The 13,665-nt window shown below is 37.4% G+C and overlaps 2 protein-coding genes, 1 non-coding gene and 1 pseudogene across 4 annotated transcripts in view; 1 reads left to right on the top strand and 3 right to left on the bottom strand.

The window, feature by feature from the left end:
- Nucleotides 1-533: 533 nt before the first annotated feature.
- LOC113035545 (rho GTPase-activating protein 19-like) lies at nt 534-7,150 on the bottom strand. Its single transcript, XM_026191181.2, has 11 exons — nt 6,935-7,150; nt 6,373-6,620; nt 5,768-5,848; nt 5,070-5,279; nt 4,738-4,964; nt 4,514-4,600; nt 3,330-3,395; nt 2,768-2,956; nt 2,591-2,677; nt 2,333-2,419; nt 534-1,775 (listed from the first exon to the last, which is right to left on the bottom strand). Exons 1-11 carry the CDS (start codon nt 6,985-6,987, stop codon nt 1,770-1,772), a joined length of 1,341 nt encoding a protein of 446 aa, XP_026046966.1. The 5' UTR covers nt 6,988-7,150; the 3' UTR covers nt 534-1,769.
- A 1,939-nt stretch (nt 7,151-9,089) lies between these two features.
- On the bottom strand, nt 9,090-10,413 carry LOC145419739 (neuropeptides capa receptor-like; annotated as a pseudogene). The gene is made up of 3 exons (XR_013901080.1): nt 10,189-10,413; nt 9,931-10,108; nt 9,090-9,672 (listed from the first exon to the last, which is right to left on the bottom strand). The product of XR_013901080.1 is annotated as a neuropeptides capa receptor-like (transcript).
- A 1,507-nt stretch (nt 10,414-11,920) lies between these two features.
- On the top strand, nt 11,921-12,014 carry trnai-uau (transfer RNA isoleucine (anticodon UAU)). Its single transcript has 2 exons — nt 11,921-11,958; nt 11,979-12,014. It is a non-coding gene; the product is annotated as a tRNA-Ile (tRNA).
- Nucleotides 12,015-12,684: 670 nt separating this feature from the next.
- LOC113035395 (ATP-binding cassette sub-family C member 2-like) overlaps nt 12,685-13,665 on the bottom strand; it is a 37,867-nt gene continuing 36,886 nt past the window's right edge. Inside the window, exon 32 of the mRNA XM_080288119.1 lies at nt 12,685-13,212. Within this exon, the coding sequence (XP_080144245.1) occupies nt 13,083-13,212 (130 nt within the window). The 3' untranslated portion in view covers nt 12,685-13,082. The remainder of the gene's footprint in view (nt 13,213-13,665) is intronic.

Here is a 13,665-nt window from a genome sequence, read left to right as displayed (position 1 = left end):
TATTTAAATTCATTATTGATTACTGGCCTAAACTTTTTAATGCAGGTTTTCAGGTTATTTGGTACAATTAAAACAACTCATATGTACTTTATTGACAACTTTCAGGACGTAGGATGTTTTGATATGTCCTGTTAGAGAAGCACGAGTTTCAAGTACAGGGAAACCTTTCAAGTAGCTACTTATATATGAGTATATGGTGGGCATGTCATTTTATTTTAATAAATCCTGAGAGCTTACACTACAGAGACAGCTGCAGCAACCTTTATACACTAGTGACTCAAAAGTGGATAACCTCTACCCATGAGTCTGTACTTCACTGATTATTTACAACTAAAGGGCGCCACCTTGTGGCAGGAAAAAAATAAAAATGAATACATAAAAGCAATGCAGAGGTTCAGGCAGAAGTACTTAAATTGTGATGATTAATAGAATAATAATCATTCGAAAGCATGGTCACAATTATGTCTGTATGCTCAGTGACTCAAGTTTGGCCTTTTCAAAAAAAAGAAAAGAAAAAAGAGCCAACTATGGAGTGCAGCTTGATGTCTTTTAATTACATTGAGTTGCATAGCTTCACAGTAGCACCAGATTCACCAGTTTACATGGTCACATTATAGTTAAATTGTAACAGCAGTAAAAAGTGAGTTTCACTCATGGAGTAAGGCAAGAAAGTGGGGTTAAAAGTGGTTGTAGCCAAAACTCTCCCAGAAAAACACCTGGATTACCAGTTACAGCAGAGGGCAAGTAAACGATCCATCTTCATCTGCATTCAACCACTCAAACTAAAACTGAATAACGATAAATATAATATGGACAATAAAAACGAATTTAAAAAAAAATCTTGCAGTATCGTCAAAGGTAAAAAACAAACAAAAAAATAATATAAAGCTATAAAAGCATATATGGTGCTGCATAAGAATTCAAACCGGATGTAAGATCTAAGACCAACCACAGAAAACCAAGGTACAGTTTAAAGAAGCAGTAGCTTACGGGATCATAGTGTCAAGAAAGGATTTGTGCTAAAGTGAAACAAACAAATATTGACATAAAGTACACAAGCTCCATTGACCTTTCACTAAGCATCCTTCTTATTTTATCGACACATAAAGTAAGCTACTGGGGAAGGATAATCTTCGTAAAACTTTCAGATATGTTCATTTTAAGGCACACTTTGGATTTAAATAACTTTGGTTTTCAGTGACCAAATCTAATTATCCTACAACTTACAAGCAATTTTAACATTTAAATAGAAACTCTGTATATCACATTTTCCATCCAATGCCCTATACTAATGAGATCCTGATGGAAATCATCCAGAAGTCCAGTGAAAAATAAATACATTAATGCTTTTCAAATTAAAATCCGACAGGTTTCACTCAATCACAAAGCTAAGGATGCAAATTTCACCAATGCAATTACACTGCATAATAAGGAGCATCATCACTGAACAAGAAAGTAAGACGAAACTCTTGAAAAGAGGTGAAGTGAGAAAAAAAAGAACATATCAGCGCTCTCACTCCAATTACTTCTGCTGAACTGAGAAAAAAAGAGAGAGCTCGATAAAAAAGGTCGAGATTCTTTAACTCAAAGTCTAAAACTTTGTGACAAAAAATGGAGACAAAAAAAGATAATCTAAACATGGTTTGTAAAGAAAACCTTATAATACACCTTCCGTTTACAGAGAACTCGAGATGATCATTTAATTACTTTTACACAAAAGTCAGACTGATGGTTCCCAAGTTGAGAGGCGCACATCCTTTCACACACGATTAATCCTGGTGGAGGAAAGAGGGAGAAAGAGAGAGACGATTAGGTAATGTTCAGTCCTTTCAGCTGAGCACAGGCATCATTAACAATCTAAGCACCGCCTGTGGTGAACCGCAGACTGATGGCTGAAATGCCAGAAAAGTTCAACACAGTAATGAGGAAAACTGCTCTCCAGCTGTAGCCGATGACAGTTTTAAAAGCAAACTGTGGCCAATAATTTCAGTGTGACATTTTAGTTGGTCATGGTTAAAATAAAAGAATTACTTCTTAGCTGTTTCCCTCTACATTGTAATCACTACAATGAGGGGTTTATTAGGGGCAGTTTTTTAAAGATTATCACCTGCACAGAGTTTATTTCCTGTCTGATCACTAGTATCCAAAGCAGCAGTCACTCAGTTGGAGGCAGAAGAAAAAAAGTGCTAAAGACTTTTTTCACTCTGCAGCACCAGTTAGCTAATATTTTACAGCAGCAAAACTTATGTTAAATAAGGTGCAGGTTCTCCTTCTCAGACTTATTTTAAAATATACTTGTGTTTGTTTGTGCACAGCTGGTTCCTTCTTTTACCTGTCCATCAGCAGAGCAGCTGGGTAGATGAGTCTGTGGTCTGCCATTTTCTTTCTCAGCTAACATTTGGCTTCCAAACACTTTCTTCTGTTAGAAAAATAAGAAAAAACTATTACACAAGATCAACAGATTTTGGAATAATCAAAACACTGATTAATAGGATCACAGGCAAATATATATGAAAAGCTTTGTGTCTATAAGAGGTTGGCAAGAAATCACATGATGGGTAATGCAGACACACAAATACTATCAACAAACCTTTATTATTCCACCCCAAGAGCGTGAACGCCAGTGCCTCCTGCTGAATGGTGCCCGAGACTCTGCTGAGGGTGTCTGTTTCTCGATCTACACAGAAAAATACACCACCTTACGTGTTGGTTCTCCAAGCACCTTGTATGCATGTCTTTCTTATCACAGCAGCATCACACTGAGTACCTGTCTGATGAGTTTTTTCTTTTTGGCAGACTCTGGCATGCTGCTGACTTGCTGGTAAAGCTCTCTGAGGGCTGATTCAGTGTAATTCTGAGTATCAGATGTGACTGTTGTTATGGAGGGAGAAGGGGAGGCCACTGTCACTGCAGTCATAGGGCCCTCTTTGGCCCCAGAACAGAGAGTCAAGTCATCCTAAAAAATGTCAAAACAAACCAAATAACATTCAAAAATCTGTTTTCATAGAACAAAACCAATCAAACAGTTTTTGAGAGATAACTGCAAAGATTTACTTGTTGCTCTAAGTGAGAGTTTACAAACAGCTTTAAAATCTGACTACTGAACCAGTATTTAAGTTTTATTTCCGGCTCGTTTGAAAATTATTCTATTAAACGCCTTGAAGACACCAGCCTTTCCAGGTTCTGGAGTTAGACATCCAAGTGTCTAAAATGAACCAAACACTGAAGTGACTGGATTTGGTAATTTGCTAAGTGCAATGCAGTACTAACGCTCCCTTTTTTCCCTACTAAGACAAACTCTGTTAGAAATAGAAAACAAAAATACTTACATTTGACTGAAGAGCTTTTGATCCTGTGAAGTACAAGCGGGCATATTCTTTGATATACGCAGGCGCCTTCAATGAAAACAGACGAACATTAAAGCCTCTGGAAACAACTAAATATACTAATGTGGAAGTTATTCAGACATAAAGCACAGTGCGTTAAGGCTAACTATGTTCTACTTTGAAACTGAAAGAAATAATTCATACTACATAAAGGGATCTGATTAAAGTGGCCTGTGGTTTCATTTCAGTAGTTTAATCAAATTAGTATTGAATAAAGTATTTGTTAGACATAAAATAATTAACAGCATATAAAATCAAAACTTGGGCAAATCCAAAGGGGAAAAAAATCTGCACACAAAACTAGAAAGCAACAAATGCATCAGTAACATGGAAAAACACAGGAAAACCATTTGTTTGATGGGGAAAAAACTTAATGTTAGTCAAGTATGTAGGCTATAGGTGAACATATTAGTTAAAGACCAAAAAAGTCCCAGCTGTAATAAAAAAAAAATACCCATAAATGAAATATTCTCAATAGACTAATTAAAAAACCTGATCTTAATTCCAATCTGAGACACATCGCAGCAGGTGAGATTTAAGATGGCCTGGAAATTTCAGAAATATTAAGTTTGATGATGATTCTCTGTCCAAATACCTTTAAAATCCTACACTTCAGACACTGAGTTAAAAGGGCGCCATCAGCCGCCTACTTCTTTCTTCCTCTAAACCTGCTTGAACTCAAAACTTTATATTGACAGGAATTTGTCAAATACAATGTGTGCAGGTAAAGAGCCTTATGGCGGCTGATTGCAGGACATTTAAATGATTATAATTTTCCTTTTATATATATATATAATTTCTGTGTTCTTGCTCTCTATCACGTTTGTTTGTACTTGTAACCCTGGCGACAAAGGCCCTTATTATGAAACTTTCATTAAGTAAAGAGAAGACATATTGTTATAATACATGGCATATGGTTGTGAGATACCATCTAGGTGCCTGTTTATATGACACCTAATAACGTTTAATTGATAAGACCTGCCTGGGTTTTGTTTTAAAAGGAAATGTTACATTTTGATTTTTCTATTGTCAAAAAAAGCAAAAAAAAAAAAAAAAAGCATTTTGTTTATTTTTTCATAAGTTAAACAACACTGATGCAATAAGTGATCAATGCCTGGGGAGCTTACCTTGAACAGTTTTTGTGAGTGTCTAATAAGGAATGCTATGCCATTATTGAGTTTTTCTATGTCTCCCTGAAGATCACTTGCCATTACCTGCAAAATTAAAAGAAGAAGAAGAGGTCACAAAGAAACACAAAAAGCTAGTAGTATTATTATTATTATTTGTCATGGTTCATTTGACTGCAAACAGTGTTTCGGAAGACAGAACAAAATGAACCTAAGGTCTTTACATTTTTGGGCCAGATGATGTGTGGAGCAAACATCTTGGCTAAATTGATAGCAGACATCTTGTTGGAGTGCTGATTGCGAGCTGTGCTGTGCAGTAAATCAAACAGCAGCTTCAACAAGCTCCGGTTGGCAGATGGGAGAAGCATAAACAGGAGCTGAAACGCCTCGATCTGGCGTTCCTTATCTGGCACATTTGTCTTATCCCCTTGATCATCAAAGCGAGTCAACTCTAAAAACAAGTGACGAAAAATATTACAAAGCACAGGTAAGCAATATTTTTCCTGACCGTGCATTAATCTGAATGACAAAGATCTGTGCACGAGCCAACCAGCACCTCCAATCTTCAGATGAGCATGATAGTGTCTGTGTGTCAACAGAGGCTCTGGAAGCTCTCCCAAGTAGGCCTTGAGCAATGTTGCGGCATCATTGGGGTGGAAATCGCCTGTCTCTAGATCTATCTCTGCCCCAGTGTTCAGCATCTCCCTCAGGACTGCCTGCCTTAAGCTGTGGCCTGGCACACGAAACAGCCCCTCCACATGAAGGTCTGAGGGGTGGGAGAGAAAGATGGAGAGAGACAGCCAGAAAGGGGGAGGGTGGAGGGTGTTTAGGTAGGCAGACACACAGTGAAGGAGACACAGAGAGCCAAAGACACAGCAGTAAGGTGAGTGATGGAGAGAAGTAAATGGAAGGAGGGAGTCAGCAAGAGCAAAGTGCTTTCAGATAAATTATTGATTCAAACATTTTCATCCAGTGTCCACTTTCAGTGAATGACATCATTGCTTTCTAGAAATAAACCATGACCTCATGGCAATTCAATGCTTAAACTAAGTTACAGAGCAAGTAAAAAGTGTGATGCTTGACATATACGATTTAGTATAATCCAGTTATTTTAATCGTGTTTCAAAAAATAATATTGTTAAGAATTTCTTTGCCTCTAGAGGTGACATAGGCAAAGGGGCAATATCACAAAACACTCTGGATGATACGGTTCATTTAATGTCACGTTATATGAGCAGGTGAATCAATACTCACTTTTATTCAGGTACTCGATGAGCTGATAGATCTGTGCGATTCCTTCTTCAGTTAATGGTGCACCAAAAACGACTCCTTTGTCTGCAAGAAATCAAATGACACATCAAGGCTGATTGTAGGCTTTTTGTGTACAAATGGACCTATTCTAGTCAAAATAGAAAGATGTGAGAGGCAAATTATAACTACAAGATGACTTGATGAAAATCTAAAGCGCTTTAGTCTTCAGTCCTTATTGTTCATCACCTGATGAATAATTAGATGAGAGATGATTTGCTTAACCAAAATAAACACTGGATTACTCTTGCTTTTCATTTGTGAGGGTTAGATGCTGCCTTCTTTTTCATGCCCCCCTAAACTCCCCATAAGCAGGAACAAGCAATCTTATCATATTTGCTTATGGTAAATTATGTACTGATTGCTTAACTACTAAATTATTTCAGCCTTAGAAATAAAATTACATGACTGAGAAACTCCACACAACTCTGCTTTCTCCCTCAGGAAATCAATAACAAAAGAATATAAGCATTACATAAATCATATTTATTCAAAATACCGTTTCAAAGGCGGTTAACATGTGTGCATAACGAAGACTCTTATGGCCTAACCTTTCCGTTTCAGGAAGTTAAAGGAGCGTAGAAAGCCGCTGGATGAGGGGACTCTAGGCTCCGAGTCTCCAGTAAGCTGGGCAAACTCGTCCCCAGGCAGATCTATCATTCGAGTGATGTTGCTAAGTACCAGCTCCGTGAAAGCCTGCGGATGTTCATGTCTCAGCCGCTCCACGAAGAAGTCCGGGTTAAAGATGACAGGCTGGTTCGGCTTTTCCTGACTGATAAACACATTGCATTTTGTCTCCCTGTTAAAGGAAACACATACGCCATAGATTAATGTCCACTTGAAATGATAAAACTTCGAGCTGGCCCGAGAATAAAGCCTTAAAAGTAAGACTGCGTGAATTATCGAATTAACATTAGCTTATGTTAGTATAAACTGTTGCTAGGTTAACTTAGCTCCACTGGCTATTGCTAACAGGGAAAAAACACAAGTCCCAGTGCAAAGTAGTAAAAACAGAGTTTTGTTTTGTTAGTACTAATCCTCTGATGGAGGCATAGTTTACTCAGCAGCACTGTAACGTGTTCATCTTTGTCAAATTAATCAAAAAGTCCTTACTTTCTTTCGAGTTTGTGATTGTTTGGGGAACCATTTTCAGCCGCCATCTTCATTTTGAATCCTCCGCTGGTTCATATTTAGTCCCGCCCATTGACTTGTGATTGGCCGAGATATAGACACGTCACGTCCGTTGCGTTTTTTTTTTCTCCAAAAAAACAAAACAAAACAGCAAGCTATGATACAATAGACTGCAACATCATGATTAGGAAACAGTTATCATTTTCTGTTCCTGAAAATATACATTTTTGAATTGTGTCCTGTTGGCTAATAAATCCAGAACCTGTTTGCAGAGGGAGGAACTCACACCTAGTGTTGAGAGTTTTTGCACTGCAGTCTGTGGGTTGTGTCAAAGGCAGTGAAATCCAGTAAAAGCACATATAAATAAAACTCCTTATTTTCCAGGTGTTTCAGGGCTGTATGAACCAGTGATGAGATGGCATCATACTGGTAGAGGTCCACAGTGACATCAGTGGAGTTCTTTACGTGGGACACTTCATGACAGTCAGTGCGAGGTCAGTAGTTATTCAGGGCTGTCACTGTCAACTTTTTGAATAATAGTGGCAGTCTTAAGCCAGGTCTGTACTGATGCCTGTGAGAGAGAGAAGTATTCAGGATGTCAGTCAACACCTCTGACAGTTTATGTTCACAATCTGTCAGTGCCTATCCAGGATTATTGTCAGGGTTAGAGTGCTATGGAATCAAGATCCTCAGACAGAGATGGGTTGCTGGGGAAGTGTTCACGTTTAGTGTTTTAGTCTGTGATGCACCTAATGCCTTTTGCAAGTGTGCCTTGAGCTGTAAAGAAGTGCCCCTTAATCATCTGGGTATATGTGGCTTTCCCCCTTCTGATGTTCATTTGGTAAATGGTAAATGGCCTGTATTTGTATAGCACTTTTTTACTAGTCCCTAAGGACCCCAAAGCGCTTTACACATCCAGTCATCCACCCATTCACACACACATTCACACACTGGTGATGGCAAGCTACACTGTAGTCACAGCCACTGCACTGACAGAGGCGATTTGATGTTATGTTTCTATGCATCTGTTGTTAGAGTTACCAGATGTTTGTAAGGTTAACGTGGATCAAAGACTATACAGTTACTAAATCTGAAAAATAGTATAAAATTTTGATACATCTAAAATACATACACCAACTCAAAGTATGTAGGTTACAGGTTTGGCATTGAAGGACAAGTACACTGTATTTATTTGGACATCGTTTTGCAAATTTTGTAAAAGCATAAATAGAAACTTTAAAAAAAAAATCCTATTAGAGCATAGTTTTGGACACTTCTTAACTATTTGATCAGTAAATTTATTATTATTGAAACCCTTAGGTGTACAGGCTCCTGCGTATATAGTAGAGCCAATGAGACCTTATAACTTCAGCCGGTCTCTCCAATCATCTGATCAGTGTATCCAGTTATTTTAACACCAGACGTTGAGGTTTTGGCACCTAAACTCTGGAACAGCCTCCTTCATCCTATTAATTTAGCTTAATTAAAAAGACTACTGAAAACTAATTTCTATACCTTACCCTTTCTCTGATTTTTTGCCCATTATCTGTGGCATTTTGTTCTTCTAATACATGTGTATAAGAGTGTGTATGCAAAAATGAATAAAAGACTGAAAAGTAATTGTGTGTTTTTATGCTAAGTGGTTTAACAAACAAAGAAAAAATTCCTCTAAAAATGGTCAGGTACAAGGGCTAAACTGAAAATGAGTGAAAAAGCAGCCAATTTCCAATAAAAAAGTGTATCATGACTAAACGGAAGCCTTGTGCACTAAAATGTCATATAAATCAACATCATGCTTTGTCCAGGAACACAATACATCCACAGGTTATACTTCAGTGAGTCTATATTTATAGAATGCTGATCGGTGAGGTTTCAGTCAAGTCAGGTCTCCTGGTGTTTGGTTGTCTTGGCAACACAAACTTGACTCGTGTGCTCCAAAGAATAAAACATAAACATATTTGAAAAAAACATATATTTATAAAGCATTAAACATACAACAAGGGTCTCAAAGGTCTGAAATATATATATATATATATATATATATATATATATATATATATATATATATATATATATATATATATATATATATATATAACACTGGAATATTTCTAACATTTTGAGTTATTTTCCAGTGTTAGAAAATCAGCACTGCTCAGTGTTAGCCATTGTTAATCTTCAAAACTGACTAGGTTACTTTTAAACATATAACACTGTCAAAAGTGTTAATTTAACACTCAACAGTGTTGTATTTAACACTCAGAGGTGTGGACCCATATAGACACTCTCCAGTGTTAATTTAACACTGGAGATTTTGCTGTGCATAACGTCCACTCCTCTTATCTGATTTTTAGCCACTATATTGAAATTTCTTTTCACATTTTTCTTCACAGAATTTACCATCAATCCTCTCTTTGGCTGTCACGTTTGCTTCTTCTGCAGACCTCTGTCTCAACTGAGACGTGAGCCCATAGGTCCAGTAGCAGTGAGGTCTGAGCTTACCCAGGGTTCTCCAGCATGCCCTGCGAAATGTGTGGGAGGAAATACAGAACAACAGGGGGTCCAAAGCACCGTTGATATACCACAGTGGGAGGGACAAATACGATTTCAAGATTGTTTAAATGGAAAGGACCGTGTCGGACCACACAACCACGTAAACCTGCATAAGTGATGAGGCGATATCAGGAAAGTTGCAAACAAAAAAGCCACCACAGCTGCACCTGAAAAGCAGAACAGAGAGAGTGTTGATAATTCAACATTCTGAAATGATTTTTAATAGTACACTAATGTAATTCATTTGCATATAAACTGGAGTAATTGCAGGACAGCAAAGCTGTTTATGATTGTCTCATTGATTAGATAAAGAAGAGCAGTGTCCTGTACTCTTCTGCCATTACTGAAGCCACTGCTTTATAGATTGACCTGGTATGTGTCCTTCAAAGCAGCAATAGGATTTTAAACTTTTTTTTATCGCTCACCCATTAGTTTTAGAGCTCTCTTTTCATTTACAAGCAGTTTCCCATTCTGGTGACACTTGATTGTTCACCTTCCTTCTGGATCCTGTGGCATAAGACCCATGTTTGTCCTTTGATGGCTATTCTTCCTCAGGTAGTGCAGGATGAGCATATAAAGAGTAAGGATGGACACTAGTGGGACCTGTTGTTGGAGAGGCCTGTTAGGTCCCTTTGTTTTACGTTGACACAAAAACATAACCTGTTAAATGGTACTCGTCTCACCAGAAAGAAGAACCCGGCTCTCAGAAGTAAGGCGCCTTTGTAGATATGCGCAGGATCTGGCTCTGTCATCTCACACATGGTAGAAACTTGGAAGGCATCTTCTTGAGTGGTAGCTGTGTAGTCCAGGATGCAAGTGCGTGCCTGGTCATAGACCAGTGCAAAGGGGACAGCAGAGACCAGAGAAATCATCCATACTGACACAAGGCACGGCACTCGAGACCTCTTTTAAAAAGACAAGGGAAGGAAAATTAGTTTATTAACTCTTCTTTACATGATACAAAAATAGAGATGGCAACAGTAAACGTATTCAGTACCTTGTTCTTTCTCTGCGTATTTTATTTATTATGCTGCTGGATACATGCTTTACTTTCCATTGATTTATAAACAAAATTTTAAACTTAATCAACTCTGAGTACAGATGATCAACAGTCATTGAACAGTCATTAGAAAGGGTTATTTGTATTCAGGTTATGTCATTTTTTCAATAAGCCTTTTTTTTTAATACAAATCCTGGAATATTTATTATTTCCATAATGTCAAATAAACAAATAAAAGGCATTTTTGTACTTGTCTCTCTAAAAATGTCTACTGATTTTGCTTAAAGAAAGGAAGGAATAAATCTGCAGCTGGGACACACAATTTTTTACATTTAATTATGTTTTAGAACTATTTTCAATTGCTGATGATTGAGTTATTGCAGCAAACCATGCAATTATAGTTTTGTATAGTTTCTCACTCATCACTCTCTGCAAAATGTTAGACATAAAATTGGGAAGTGATGCAAAAATAAATCCCCTGAAGCCACAGATGATGGGGGTGGTGGAGTGGCTAAAACAGCAGGAGAAATCAGATTTTTCTTTTTTCTTCAGCTTAAATAACCAATTTGTGTGTTTGCTAAATAATAAGAAGACAGGGAGAGATTGTGTGCATATAATTGGATAAGCCAGCTTAATAGCTTCCTTTCAATTGTAAAATAATAATAATAATAATTTAATTTCCTTTTAAAAAATTCATATTGAAATCTACTGTCACCTACAAAATCTTTGTAAAACACACTGGAGATAAAAAGAAGCTTAACATTAGGATATTGTAAGGCATTCATAAATGGATAAATTGAATCAGTAATGCTGATAAAACACTTTAACTAAGTACTTGCAGAGAAAATATGCTGTAAAGGTCAATATTCTAAAAATATACCAATTAGAAACCTTTAAAGTATACTGTAATTATGTCAAACATGTCTTTCAGTTCAATATTAAGCTGACATACATGCTCTTTACAACCCGTAACATGACCAATAAGCTAATATATAATTTAAAACCAAACTAATGACTATTTTAAGGCTATAATATGCAACTGAAAGTCTCTATTTAAAGGTAAAGGCTATTTGATGAGTAGTACAGACTCACCTTCTAGGGAAAAGATGCAGGATGAAGACTGGCAGCAGGCTTCACAAGCAAAAAAACAAGTCTTTGGTCTCTCCTTCCCTCAGTGAGTCTTATTCTTTCTCTCTGCGTCTTGCTCACTTACCCTCTTTCTCGCTTCCTTCATCTCCCTCTCTTATGACACACACACACAAACACACTCCCAGATGGTCACAAGACTGACTAGTAGAAATTTAGCAGTGGCTAAAAACAGCTGCTTCATGTAAAAATAGTGTATGTAGAATAGCCACAAAACAATCAGTGTACAAAAAGTATGTTTTTAATTCAATATGGAAAATGATTCATGTGCTCCAGTGGCGCAATCGGTTAGCGTGCGGTACTTATATGACAGTACATTGTAGAGCAATGCTGAGGTTGTGAGTTCGAGCCTCACCTGGAGCAGTCTTTCCACATTTTTTTTAAGTGCTATCCTATTCTACATGCTGAAAAAACCCCATTAATTAGAATAAAGTGCAACAAAACAAAAAAATAACTAAAGGCAGATAAATGGATGAATAAATATACATCAAGTATAGTTCTTCATACTTTAGAGACACATGTATTCCAATTCCCCTGCTTTGTTGTCTTGTGCAAACAACTCTTTTCATTCTCTTTGCTCTTCTCCTCAATATATTGTCTCATATCACTTAATTACAGCAGTAGGTCATATCTGCTTTTGGATCTTACACTGTAATAGAAAAAATTGAAAATATTATCTGGTTGTCACCAACATCACTCTTCATGCACTCAGCATGTGGAAATAGCACTATTATTATGTTAATAAGCAAAACATAACAGAATGACAGTTGATGTTGGCATGAAATTAAAGGAATTTCAAAGTAAAAATCTAAAAAATTGTAGAATGGAGTTTGCAACCAATACAGGATAGAGCAATGGTGGCCAATTAATTCCCCAAGCAGGCACATGAGAAACTGAGTCTGCCTCCCTTCACAACAGCCCTCCTCATCAGAGCCTGTTTCTTATTTGGTCCCTTGGGAAAATCAGTTTCCCACCACTGTATAGAGTGTTACCCAACATATGCTACAACAACTGCAAAAGAAGCCCAGACGAGTTTTTAAGATAAGATAAGATAGAACTTAATTAATTAATCCCTCGGGTGGGTTCCTCTGGGAAATTCGACTTCCAAAAAGCACAGCAACGACCGAAGTTACAGTTACAGAATTGTTATATATATATATGTATATACACACACACACACACACATATATAAATACAGAGACAAATATAAATAAAATATACAAAGGTGACCCTCAACCTCCTGTAATCACACCTTACACTAGACATTACACTTTTGTTTTGTATCTTTCATTTTTTGTGTGTTTTTTTTTCCAACAGCTATCCTAATTTAAAAAAAAAACAAAAAACAATCTCACAACACAATTAGTACATTTTATGGAACCTGAAACCTGAAACTGTTGGAGCTAAATCATATATAAAACAAGTACAAAGTTATAAATGTGTGCTGCTTTCTAGTGTTATCCCAGCATCCTTTGCCATGGCGTAGAAATGACCTTCTTTTTCAAGCATGTTGTTCGGCGAATCAAATTCCACTATTTTTCCAGCATCAAGCACCATTACCCTGTAGGGTAGAAGCACAGACTTTAATAGTAATCCAATGAGTAATGTCCATACTGTCTAGCATAAGGGAATGCTTTGGTGTTCCCCAGCCACCTCCTCCAACTTATCTGGGGAACACCAAAGCATTCCCAGGCCAGCTGAGAGACATGATCTCTCCAGCATGTGCTGGATCTACTTTGGGGCCTCCCTCCTTTTGATGTGGAGGAGTAGCAGCAGTACTCGGAGCCCCTCTCCAATGACTGCACTTTTCATCCTATCTTAAAGAGAGAGCCCAGCCACCCTTAAGAGAAAGCTTAAGACTCATGACAATAGGTGAGGTTGGGGACATAGACTGACTGCTAAATCGCTAGGTTTGCTTTAAAGCTCAGCTCTCTTTTTACTACTACAGACCTAAGTAGCATCTACATCACTGCAGCATCACCCCCAATCCATCTGTCAGTTTCTCACTTCACTT

Source organism: Astatotilapia calliptera, chromosome 13 (assembly GCF_964374335.1).
Source record: "Astatotilapia calliptera chromosome 13, fAstCal68.1, whole genome shotgun sequence".
NCBI classification, from domain to species: Eukaryota; Metazoa; Chordata; class Actinopteri; order Cichliformes; family Cichlidae; genus Astatotilapia; species Astatotilapia calliptera.
The sequence above is the reverse complement of the archived record's forward strand: the minus strand, read 5'-3'. Positions and strand labels throughout refer to the sequence as shown.

Excerpts from the sequence above, each read along its gene's own strand:
- LOC113035545 (XM_026191181.2), bottom strand. The coding sequence starts at position 6,987 with ATGAAGATGGCGGCTGAAAATGGTTCCCCAAACAATCACAAACTCGAA. Across the intron at positions 2,678-2,767 it reads AGAAAAAACTCATCAGACAG|ATCGAGAAACAGACACCCTC; the intron begins GTACTCAGTGTG and ends TTTTCTGTGTAG. Across the intron at positions 2,420-2,590 it reads CTTGGGGTGGAATAATAAAG|AAGAAAGTGTTTGGAAGCCA; the intron begins GTTTGTTGATAG and ends TTTTTCTAACAG.